The sequence below is a fragment of the Anser anser genome (assembly GCF_964211835.1).
Source record: "Anser anser genome assembly, contig: SUPER_W_unloc_7, whole genome shotgun sequence".
Lineage (NCBI taxonomy): Eukaryota > Metazoa > Chordata > Aves > Anseriformes > Anatidae > Anser > Anser anser.
The window spans coordinates 212,501-225,052 of record NW_028154225.1 but is presented as its reverse complement, the minus strand read 5'-3'; the positions used below and the strand labels follow the sequence as shown (position 1 = coordinate 225,052).

The 12,552-nt window shown below is 50.8% G+C and overlaps 2 protein-coding genes across 5 annotated transcripts in view; one reads left to right on the top strand and one right to left on the bottom strand.

The window, feature by feature from the left end:
• LOC310888945 (zinc finger and BTB domain-containing protein 7C-like) overlaps positions 1–11,966 on the top strand; it is a 53,385-nt gene extending 41,419 nt beyond the window's left edge. For all 4 annotated transcript variants that reach the window (XM_083852605.1, XM_083852603.1, XM_083852602.1 and 1 more), the window contains 2 exons: positions 2,070–3,269; positions 9,146–11,966. In XM_083852605.1, the coding sequence (XP_083708731.1) occupies positions 2,086–3,269; positions 9,146–9,776 (1,815 nt within the window). In that variant the 5' untranslated portion in view covers positions 2,070–2,085 and the 3' untranslated portion in view covers positions 9,777–11,966. The remainder of the gene's footprint in view (positions 1–2,069; positions 3,270–9,145) is intronic.
• The window catches only part of LOC310888949 (uncharacterized protein), a 389,701-nt gene that overhangs the window by 260,098 nt on the left and 117,051 nt on the right, over positions 1–12,552 (bottom strand). The window lies entirely within an intron of this gene.

Below are 12,552 nucleotides of genomic sequence, written 5' to 3'. Positions count from 1 at the left end.
GGACAGGGCTTTGAGCGACCTGGTCTGTTGGGAGATGTCCCTGCACCCACTTTAGACATTTGCCCCAGCTTTGTGAGTAGATGCAGCCCTTGAAACACCATCTGGAGCCGGGCTGTGCCTTCTGTCTAGCTCCACTAATTGTTTGTGTTTATTTGCCTGCTCGGGATCATTTATCACTGGGATCCCCCTTTGCCAAAACCTGCTGAGCACATCAGATGGGCCTTATAATGCAGCATTCAGGCTTAATCGAGCTGCTCCAAGAAGTGACCCACAGCTCCTGACTCTGGAGATTTATATAAGCTCTGGAACTGGGAAGTGTGCTGGGTAATTTAAAGAAGCCAGAAAGAAGAAACCTAAGTGAAAAGACGGCCCTTCAATTATAGGAGGCATTGAGCTGTGCTCTGCTCTTGCCAGAGCTCCTGTTTGCATTTATCCAGGGCCCCAGAAATGGTGTCAAGGAAGTCAGAGAGCACCAGGGCTCGGTCCCACCGTATGCAGCGCTGCCGGGTGTCGGACCCCCAGACCTCCTGCCAGGTCTGTGATCTCTCTGCAAAGTGATGTTTGGCTTGGGATGGGACCTTGGCGCAGAGCAAAGGGGATGTTGGGGATGCCCAGTGCCTGCCGAGGTGAGGAGCAGCAAAGGAGAGAGGAGAGGAGCTGAACCCAGTAGTCATTGTGCTGATGGAGGGGCCGGCTCAAGCAGCAAGCCAACAGAGGAGCCAATGACAGTACAAATAAAAAGAAATCTCCTAGCGCGCTACAGGTGCACAGCCTCAACGTAAACACCCCCTGGGCTAAGGGGTGGGTCCTGGCAGCGGCGGTGCAGCAGTGAATTCCCACTACTGCCAGTAGCATCCGAGCACCCAGCACGCTGTGAGCCAGGCCAGATCCTCAGGAGGAGAGGTTTTGATTCACAGTTAGCAGTTTCACCAGATCCTATCTGCACACAAGCAAAGCTGCTGAAGCACAAGATGCTGGGCGCAGGCTCTCTGTAGCTGCAGCTAACCTGCAGGGATAGATTTGTTTGGAGATGTGTAATATTTGCTGCACTTTGTGCCTAGCCCTTACCAGGATGAATTCCCAAGGATGAATTCAGCAAGGCACATTTTGCTATTTTTTATCTGTGAGATGTTTCCCTTTTGGGCATGGGCTTCTCACTTCCAATCTCCCCTTTGAAGCTGGAGCTGCTCTGGCAGGGGAAGGTGTCCGTCAGATGCACGGGACATCTGGTAGCACACTAACAAGTCTGAACAGACGTGGGACCGGAGCAAGCTCAGCTCATGGATGAAGTTAGGGTGCAGTCATCTGCCTCCGGCCCTTGCTTCATGGCTGGGTACCTGGTCGTTGTTCTCTGAGTGTTTAGGTACATTGTGAAACAGCTCGTTTGCCTCCCCCTGTCCCAGATCCCTCAGCAAGACAACCCCGTGTGGGTTGTCCATGTGCTGAGGTGACACGGGACAGCTGCCAGGCATGAGATAATAGCAGAGGGGCGCAGAACTGGAGAACTCTGTGGCAGCAGTCAGCCGTGACCAGCTGCCCCTCCTTTTGGGGGAGCCCAGTTGCACCAGTCCCCCAAACAGCCATGCAGATAAGAGGACACTCCCTGGGTAGTCTTGTGCCAGCAGTGTGGGTACTGGCGCCCAGCAGCGTGAAGCAATGCAGCATCACCCTTTTCCCACATAGCTCCTGACAGGGCAAATCGTACATGTGCCTAGAAAGATGTTGGCTCTGGGAGGGCATGGAAGAAACGTGAGGGGGAGGGAATTGTTGCAAAAGGATCCCAGGGGAAGGATGTGATAGAGAAGAGGAGCATGTGGTGGTTATGAAAAGGTAGAGGGGGTGGGAACTGAGAAGAGAAGGAAGGAGACAAAGTGATGCAGAGGGATGCAGAGGTTAAGTCACAGAGGACAGGGGAGGAGTTAAAGGTGACATGGAGATGCAGTAGTAGCAGGTGATTATGAAGGTGCATGTGGGGCAGTGGAGAGGAGGACAGAGAGAAGGCAGGGCTGTTTTGGTGCTGTTGATTGGGACCCCCCTGCTGATGCCCCACTGTCTGTGTTTTGTCCTAGGGCACTAAATGGGAATATGGCCAATAGCATTGAAGATCTTATCGGGATTCCATTCCCAAACCACAGCAGTGAAATCTTATGTGGTTTAAATGAGCAGCGGCACGATGGTCTCCTCTGCGATGTCATCCTCATTGTACAGGACCAGGAATACCGGACCCATCGGTCTGTCCTTGCTGCCTGCAGCAAGTACTTCAAAAAACTCTTCACTACTGGCACTTTAACAGACCAGCCCTATGTTTACGAGATTGATTTTGTCAAGCCTGAAGCACTTTCTGCCATCCTCGAGTTTGCCTACACCTCAACCCTCACCATCACCACCTCAAATGTCAAGCACATCCTCAGCGCCGCCAAAATGCTGGAGATCCAGTGCATTATCAATGTATGCCTTGAAATCATGGAGCCTGACAGAGAGGTGGAAGAGGAAGATGACAAAGAGGATGACAACGACGAGGAGGATGAAGATGAAGATGAGGAGGAGGAGGAAGAGGAGGAAGAAGAAATGGAAGATTTTGTCAGTCAGGAGAACCTAACTGATGTCCAAGAAGTAAGCTGTCACCAAAGCCCTTCTAAGTCTGATCTTACCGAAGAAGCATACACAGAAGCACCTAAAGACTTTCCAAATCACTACCCAGCCAATAACTCCTCTGGACACTTGGGTGTGATACGAGACTTCTCCATCGATTCCTTGCTAAGGGAAAACTTGTACCCTAAGGTGAACATCCCAGAAAGGAGGCCAGCTCTCTCTCCTTTCACCCCCAGCTTCTTCCCCCACCTGTGGAATGGCGATTTTAGCTCCTTTTCCCAGCTCGAAGAGCCACAAGTAGACAATGGCCCCTTGGATCTGGTGATCAAAAAGAGAAAGATCAAGGAAGAGGAGGAGAAGGAAGACCTACCTCCGCCTCCTTTCCCTAATGACTTCTTCAAGGACATGTTTACCAACACCCCAGCAGCTCCCTTAGGGCATATTAAGGCAGAGACCGACTATAGCGCTTATCTCAATTTCCTCAGTGCTACCCAGTTCAGAGGAGTTTTTCCTCCCTGGCCCCTGGAGGAAGAGAGGAAGATAAAGCCCAAGGCGTCCCAGCAGTGTCCCATCTGTAACAAGGTCATCATGGGGGCTGGAAAGCTGCCCCGGCACATGAGGACCCACACGGGGGAGAAGCCGTATATGTGCACTATCTGTGAAGTCCACTTTACCAGGTGTGCATCCCGTACCTCTGCCGTGGCAGTGGACTGGGGGGTGGTGGCTTGTTCCCAAGCTATTTATCTCTTTTGTCCCCAAAAACATAGCAGAGATAAGCAGGGCCTGATCTCCGTTCCTTTGAGAAAGAGGGAAGGAGAAGAGGGAAAGAAAGAAAAGGAACCCACTGATTTTGGTGGTATCACAGCCGCTCTCCGGACAAAAGTGTAAATAAGCAATGGGGTATTTTCAACCCCGTTGTTGTCTGCCATGGTCGGATGAGAGGGAGCTGGAAAACAGATGGTTGCTTTTGGTCAGATAGCCAAGGAAGCTTCATCCCTAATGCGCTGGGGGATGCATTGAGTTGGGAGGGTTATTTAGTTGAGGGATGCAATTAGTTCGGTTTTGCACATCGTTTTGGCATCAGCCAAGTTGCACATGCTTAAACATGACAGTGTCTGCACTTTCGGAGGCCAGAGCAGTCCTAATTGCTAGATTTTGGTCTGCAAGGGTAGATTCATCACCCCTAACATCATTCACCTGAGAGCCTGGCACCTCCACCCCTCCACGGCCAGAGGAGGGACATGGGCACCCTCGGCTTGGCCCACACAGAGCTAGATGAGGAACAGGGACGAGTGAGGTGTCCCCATCCCAATGGCAATGACAACTTGCATGACCTAGATTGCCTTGTAGGTGTCTCACATTGGGTGAGACCAGCCCCAAGCTGGCTGCTACCAGGTGGGTGTGAGTGGCCAGATCCAGCCCCTGCACCTCCCCGTACCCCAGCAGAGCCCTCGGTGTTAAAAAAAAAATGCAGCAGGCTGAGGGAAGGCTGTGCAAACCTAATGCTGCAGCTTGCGAGCCTTCCCTGAAAAACTGGTCAAATTTAACCGGTGAGCAGAGACAAATAGATTCCTGGACCTGCTCTTCCTGGGTATAATTAATATATAATGAGTACAATCTTTACCATAATAATAAAGCTTTTCGACAAGAGCATGGCATTTCAGCTCCTGGCTGTGTGTGAGAGAAAGAGCCCTATTAGGCTGGGGCAAGCAAACCAGAGGAAAATAATATGCACAGTAGGCAAAGCTGAACTCCTGACAATGGCCAGACACCTGGGGTGCTCCTGTATTCAGCCTGTCTTTTCTTCTCCCGTCCCTGTGATAACATTTGAGTGGATGTTATGGTTTAACCCGACAGGCAGCTAAGCACCACGCAGCCGTTCGCTCACCCTCCCCCCTCCCTCTCTGAGATGGGGGGAGAGAATTAGAAAGAAATGAAAGCCTGTGGGTTGAGATAAAGACAGTTTATTAAGACAGGAAAATAATACTAACAATAATAATAATAATAATAGTATTAATAATAATAATGTGTATGAAACAAGTGATGCACAATGCAATTGCTCACCACCCGTTGACCGATGCCCAGCCTATCCCCGAGCAGCCGGCCCCCCCACCCCGGCCAGCCACCCCTATATATTGTTTAGCATGACGTCAGATGGTATGGAATACCCCTTTGGCCAGTTTGGGTCAGCTGTCCTGGGTCTGTCCCCTCCCAGCTCCTGCTGCACCCCTAGCCTGCCCGCTGGCAGGACAGAGCGAGAAGCTGAAAAGTCCTTGGCTTAGTGTAAGCACTGCTCTGCAACATCATTAAATCATCATTAAAACATCAGCATGTTATCAGCACTCTTCTCATCCTAAATCCCAAACACAGAACCCTACCAGCTACTAGGAGGAACATTAACTCTATCCTAGCTGAAACCAGGGCAGTGGATTTTATGCAGATGATGAGGATTTGACCTGAAAATAAATTTCCATGCTCTGCTCCATTAGCGCAGCGGCCCCCGTATTACCGTGTGCGGAGCATCGTGCCTGGGGTGGGCGTTCGTAGTGCCAGCCAGCTCACCCCGGTACTTGCAGGGGAAAGGCTGTGCCCGCTGCTAATTCCCATCTGCAGGTGATGGGCTCTGGTTCCTGCTGGTGCTGTCCTCACGGTTGTCATCTCCAGATGCATGGGCTCGTGCTGGGTGTGATGCTGCAGGTGCTAATAGCCAAAAAGGAAGCAGCTCAGCTTGACCCATCACCGACACCTTTCCCATCATGGGAATAACAGAGTAGAGCCTTCCAGAGGGATTCGGTCTACAGCTCCCCAAATCCTGTACAAACAAGGGCGGCTTGTTTAGGGAAACTGAGGCACGAGGCAATGTTGGCGCTGACTCACAGCCACTGCATAAATAAGTAGGAGGGCTTGGGTGAGAGTTGAGCTATCCTGACCCCTGGTCCAGGCTTTGATAGGGAGGTTGAATCAGCACCTTGGAGGTTAAAACCTTACCAGCCCTCCCAGCTCGTGGCTGCTCGTCCCCGGTGGGTCAGGAGAAGCCTCCTGGAGTCAGTCCTGGCCCTGGGGCACGCACCATGTCCGCAGAGCCCGCAGCTGACGAAACCTGGCCCTGCAGCGAGCCATTCCTTTCCAACGGGAGGAGCTGCTCCTCCTTGCGGGGTTTTTGCAGTTGTTTTTGGAAGGAGGAGGACCAGCTGAGTGCTGAGTGCTGTGAAAGCAGCTCTCCTTTCAGTTTTGGACATCAGCTCCCAGGAACTCTGTGCCTCCAGCCCTTGGGATGTTTTATCCCCCCTCCCACACAAAATCAGGGCAGTGCTTTAACAGAGCTGGTGACCAGTTCCATGGCCACAGCTGTTTTCTGCACCACAGATCCTGATCTGGGCAGAACAGAGAAGGAAACCTCATCTCTGTTTGGGAAATGCATCTCTGTTTTGGTCTAGCGTGGACCATTACTAATGTGGGTATAAACATAAGGGCTTCTTTACATCCCCCCATATGCTCAGTAGCTTCTGAATACAAAGCATAAGGGTTTTGTAGAAAATAAATCCCCAAAACATCAGGACTAGCACAACAGTGCCATCCCTCATGCCCCATCATCACTCAGGAGAATGAAGCCGTTCACATGCCGTGGAGGGCTGGAGGGTTTTTTCCTTTAATGCACTAAGCAAAGTGGACATTCCAAAACACTGGTTTATTCTTAAAAGCATTTGGAAGCACTTTGAATAGCATGCTGCTGCTTTTATTTTTATTTACTTGCTTTAGCTATTTTCAGCATTACTCGAGTGTGAGACCTCTCCTTTAGGGTGACATGTATTTAAGCAAAGTGGAGTGATTGAGATGTAGCAAGAGATTTCTGCCAGGATTTCCTGCATGCTGCTGCTTGTGCTATGTGTTGTGCTCTCACAGGGAATTGCATGCTTCCTGCAGCATCGGCCCCATGAGGCAGCGAGCAGAGCCTCAGCTGGGGAGATGCGAACCCGAACTGTCCCTCCTGGCATCCTGGGGGGATGCAGGGGAGCACAGGCTTTCCGTGCTCCAGAAATGGGATTTCTGGATTAATCACTTCTGTGCATTATTTCTGTGCCTGAGGAAATGTGTAGGAACAAATTCACTGGGGGAGATAGAGAAAATGCAGTCCCCTGGGTGGGGGTCCCCAAAACTCCCCGTCAGATGTGTTCTCCGTCACTTCCATGGATTCCCGCGTCCTGTGGCAAGGACCTGCATCTGCCACTCCTGACTCTCAGGGACAGCTGCCCGCAGGAAGCAGGACTTCATTTAATAGCTCATTAATTTTTTGCTTTAACAAAGGCTGCTCAGGTTGTAGTCTGCTGTGGTGCGCTGCTGAAGTGCTAGAGAAAACTGCAAATAGTTCAGCTTTTCCATCAAGACAGCTCCAGAGTGCTCATGGAAAAACTATTCCAGACGGAAAGGTTAACAATATTTGTTCATATTATTTGTGTTGTGACAGCTCACAGAGCCCTAATCATTTTCCTAACACAATTGCATTAAGGGTATTCACACACACAGTGCATTTCTTGCCTGTGCATCGCTTGCAGCTCCTCCTGGCGCAGCCCATGCCTGCCCAAAGCCCACAACCCACACGCAAGAGCAGCAGACAGGGTCTGACAGGCCCCTTACCTGTCAGTTTCTCCCGACGCGCCCAGCTCGCCTGAAGGTTAATATTTGGGGAGAAATGGGCAGAGGCAATGAGAGCTCGCTGCCAGCCCCTGGGCTGCAGGCAGCTAGTGGCAGGGCTGAGGCAGGGCAGAGGTGTGCGCTGTGGGATCCAGTTTCTCCCCATCTGCTGACAGAGATTGGTAATAGCCTGAAAAAGCTTTGCCTGTGTTCACATTATGCAGTCCTGGCACACTGCATGTTTATTAGGAAAAGCAATCCTGATAGGTTAAACATTACATATATAGGTTTAAATTATATTATAGGTTGGGCGGGTGCCTTACAGGCAGTGAGCATCTCCACCACCTGCCTGCAGCTGCACCATCCCGCCAGCGCAGGGCTGGGCTGCGATTTCTCAGAGGCAGTAAAAGGTCGCCTGCTGACAAAGTGGCTCTCCTGCTAGGGACACTTCTCTGCCTCCTTTCTGGAGTCCTGTATTTCTGGCCTGAGGCTTTCAGACCCCCCACTGGCAGCAGTTTTGTGTCTGCAGGACCCACGGGAGCCCTGCCTGGGGTTGTGCATGAGACTCTGGGCTGTGCTTGTGCTTTCCCTGCCCTCCTTCATCCATCCCCATCGGCAAGCGAAGGAAGGAGGGTTTGGGGCTCAGACCGCTGAATGCAGCCTGGCCGAGCCAGGGCTGAGCCCCAGGGGGCCTGCCTGGCCCTGGGAGCACCACGAAGCAAAGCAGGGAGCACCCAGCTCGACCCCAAAGAGCTGCACATCCCCAAAAGGAGAGTCCCCAGAGCCATTGGCCACATCCTCCAAGCACAGCTGGATTAACAGGCAGCAAATGAGCACAGGGGCAGGCAGTGGTCACTGCGGATAAAACAAATGCTACGTCAGGGCTCATGTAAAGCAGCAGGGATTGATGGTGGTGCTGAAAACTGTTTCAAGATGCATGCAGTCAGGGTGGCAGAAATTAGCGTGTAGGCAGCAGCTTGCAGATTTTGAGTGTTTGGTCTGCCAGCAGAAATAAAGTTTTGCTTGTTTTTTCCTCTTTTTTAATGCTCATATACTTTGTATATATTAATGGACTGACTCCATCTATTCTCCTCATTCTTTTAATGTCTCAGAGGGATCAGACTGAAAGCATTTCCCAAAACATTATGAATTCTCCCACTTTGCTGTTTACTTACTTTCCATGTTGAACACCACTCATGAAGGCTTGGCTCAGTTCACTTACAGCCAGCTTTGCATTTTATATCTGTGCCTTAGCTGTGAATTTTGTAGACTGCAGAAGGAAATATTGCAAAAAATTTAGCCAGCTTAGGAGAATAAACTTGCAGATCTTAGATATTTCTTCCCACCTGACAAAAAAAAAAAACACCATGGCTTTGTAAATAAATGCCATGGGGATGGGTTCTGTGCCATCCCAGCACTGTATTTAAAAACCTTCTCCCAGAGGTGTGCTGCTGGAGGTTGCAGAGCGGGTGGCATCCTGCCCTGGTGCGGGTGCGGAGCTGGTCTCAGCCCTGCACCCTGTGGGGCCTCCAGTTCCAAGGCTGGGCTGCTGAGACACCCAGAGGCCAGCGCAGGTAGGGGAGGGAAGGAAACCCGCACCGAGGGGGCTTCGCTGAAGCAGCGTCCATCCCCAAGTTGCCAGGCTCTTTACACTCAACTAATGCCCTCAGTCACAGGCAGGAACATAGCTGTACTTCTTTAGATGTGCCCAGATATGTTTAGGCTTTAGTCTAGACTTTTTTTTTTCCTGTGAGTGATGAAGCTTTGTTTTAGGGATGTTGCTTGTTCCAGTCCAAGCTGTCTGGGGCTGGTTGGGGTCAGCTGCAGGCTGCTGGGGTGGCAGCTGGGTGACGGACCCAGGGGTGATGGCACCCATGCCCCCAACCCCACGCCACCTGACCCCGCGCCGATTCATTTGCAGGCAGGACAAGCTCAAAATCCACATGCGGAAGCACACGGGGGAGCGGCCATACCTGTGCATCCACTGCAACACCAAGTTCGTGCACAACTATGACCTGAAGAACCACATGCGCATCCACACAGGTGTACGGCCCTACCAGTGCGAGTTCTGCTACAAGAGCTTCACCCGCTCCGACCACCTCCACCGCCACATCAAGTGGCAGAGCTGCCAGATAGCACGGCCGCGGAGGGGCCGCAAGCCAGCAGTGTGGCAGGCGGCCCGCCTGCTCTTCACCCCCGGCGGCCCACCGGTGGACAAGGCCTTTGTGATGCCCCCCGTGCTGGAGGAGATGAACCTCAGCGGCGCCACCATGTGCCTTCCCGGCCCCAGCCCCAAGCATTTTATGAGTGGGGCCAAGACAGCATTCAGCCTGCAGGAGCTGGAAAGCCAGTTCGAGAACACCCAGATGAAGCTGCTCAGGCGAGCCCAGCTGGACATGGAGAGGAATGCGGACATTTTCGCCTTCACCCTGGACCACAACGAGAACCTTACAGCCCAACCCTTCTTCCCACTCAGCGACCCCTGGAGCACAGGCTTCAGCGGCCTGGCGGGGCTCAGCCACGTGGCTCCCATCTCAGAGGCCAGCAACTAGCTGGGGGGCTGCTGCCTTCCTCGCCCGCCGCAGGCCCGCCAAGAGAGCTGACCCCGCACCGGCCGCAGCACACTGCCCCCAGCACTTTAGACTCAGCGATGCACTCAGCTTTGGTGGCCCAGTCCAGGAAGGTCAGGCCAGGGCTGCTGCACTCCTCAATGCTCCTGAAAATGTCACTTGCTTTAGTCCGGGGCACGGCCACCCCCCTGGGACCGCTCTGCTGGGAAACCCACAGGGTGTACTGGACGCCCGCAAGCCGTCCAGACTTGGTTTTGATATGTTACATTCCTTGTCCCTTTTGGTCAAAAGGACTTTGGGGGTTATTGTTTTTTGGGTTTTGTTTTGTTTTGTTTTGTTTTTTAGTTAAATTCCCATGTCTGGCAACAAAATTTGTTCCAAGAGGGGTCCTGGTGGAAGAGTGGGGTGAGCGGGGCAGCTCCGCACTGCCGCAGCCTGGAGAAGGGAGGGGGTCGGCTTTGTGGGGCTGTGTGGGATGTGTTGGGACCCTAAACAATCAAAAAAGATTTTGGATATCACCCAGACGAAACCTCAGTGGAAAAGGGGAATTTTGTTACTTTGGTTCTTTGGCCATTTCTTAAGATCAGACAAACCCTGTTTTGAGCATTTTAACTTCAGTTGCTGTCCTGGTTCCAGTTAGGACAAAGTTAATTTTTCCTCCTAGTAGCTGGTAGGGTGCTATGTTTTGGATTAGGATGAGAAGAGCGCTGATAACATGCTGATGTTTTAATTGTTGCAGAGCAGTGTTTACACCAGGCCAAGGACTTTTCGGCTTCTCGCTCTGTCCTGCCAGCGAGCAGGCTAGGGGTGCAGCAGGAGCTGGGAGGGGACAGACCCAGGACAGCTGACCCAAACTGGCCAAAGGGGTATTCCATACCATCTGACGTCATGCTAAACAAAATATAGGGGTGGCTGGCCGGGGTGGGGGGGCCGGCTGCTCGGGGATAGGCTGGGCATCGGTCAGCGGGTGGTGAGCAATTGCATTGTGCATCACTTGTTTCTTACACATTATTATTATTAATACTATTATCATTATCACTATTATTATTATTGTTATTATTATATTCCTGTCTTAATAAACTGTCTTTATCTCAACTCACAGGCTTCACTTTCCCGTTTCTCTCCCCCATCCCAGAGAGGGAGGGGGGAGGGTGAGCGAACGGCTGTGTGGTGTTTAGCTGCCAGCCGGATTAAACCACAAAAGTTGCTTAAAAAGGTTAAAGAAAGTTTTTTGGAAGGATCAGAAATGTTTTGATCTAGATCTTTTTTTAAACCCTTGCTTTGGGAAAAGCAACCATGAGGGAATATTGAAATGAGTAAGTTGTTTCAAACCAAAGAGTCAGGAGAGCTCAGTGAGAATTTGCCGCCACTGACCGTGTCCGGATTTTTGTCCTTAATTCCCCCCTGCCCCTAATTCCTATATATATTTTGATGACAAAAATTTTACAAAACACTTGGGTGTCCCTGAATCTGCAATGCTGATCAGAAAAAAATTCAGTGCACAAATTTCCCTGCTGCTGGTCTCAAGGGATCTTTAGGGGAAAGGAGGCCATTAAAGATTTCTTGCAGACAAGGTTGTCTACTTGCAAGCAAGTAGAAATCTTTCTTCACCATTTGTTGCTTCAAAAGACAAGGCAGTAGCGTCCAATGGGCTGCTCCAAGCTGAAGCAGGTCCATGGTGGCTGCTGGGTCTGGGGTCCCCCCCAGCCTCCCTGCAGACCCTGCTTCAGCCACCCCCACCTGATACTTCTTCCCTCTTGCCTTCGAGGCCAAAAAGTAGCAGTCGGCTGGAATCGCCCCATGAGCCTCCTTTGGCCTGGTAGCTCCTAAAAATATGAACTGCATTTGAGAATGAAGGCTTTTGCTGGCGGTCTGCCTCTCAGACGTGGTGGGACCCCCATTTCACCATCTGATGAGAAGTTGGCTTCCTGTGGGTGCCTGGTAGGGTGGTCTTACATGAGACCGGTGCTCAAAAGTGTAAATGTTACAAATTATGGCTTTTTCTTTCTTTCTTTACCATTACCTTTAAACATCAATAGGATGAAAGGGAACGAGAGGACTGCAGGTCCGTTTTCTGTAGGTTCTTGGCTTGCCCGCCGACAATGTTGCTCTGAAGTGGTGACTGGACGAGGGTCTCCCCGTGGGAGCCCAGCATGTCCCCTCCTGTGCCCCCACAAGGGATGCTCATGCTGTGACCACATGCAGACGAGCACTGCTACGGACTGCCTGCTGCTCGCTCCTGGGAAGTAATCCGCAGGGACTGTGCACAACAAATTGGTGGAGAAAAAATAGAAGAAAAAAAAGATAACTTCCAAAAACTGCATCAAACTCTTTTTTTTTTTAAGTCCTTATCAACTTCTTGCACAAGCAACGTTTTGCAGATGACTGGTTACTTCAGGTGTTTTTTGTGTACGATTTGGAGTCGTTGTAAAGTATCCAAAGATGCTAAGTACTGTATAACCTACAAGAATTTGAAGCAAGGTGGGTTTTTTTGTCTCGATTTGTTTGTTGTTGTTTTTTTTTTCTATTTGTCTATGGGGGAAAACATTTGCAATTTTTCTATTTATAACTATTTTTATGTGATTGCTTTACGTACAAAACAATAGAAAAAAAACCAACAAAACAAAAAAAGGAGAGAGAAACGCACACACAAATTTGCCTTAGTTACTCACGGGACAATCACCCTTAACTTTCATTGAAGCTAGAAAGTGAATGGAAAGAGAAGAAAGACTAGATCCTTTTATGTATTTATTAAACT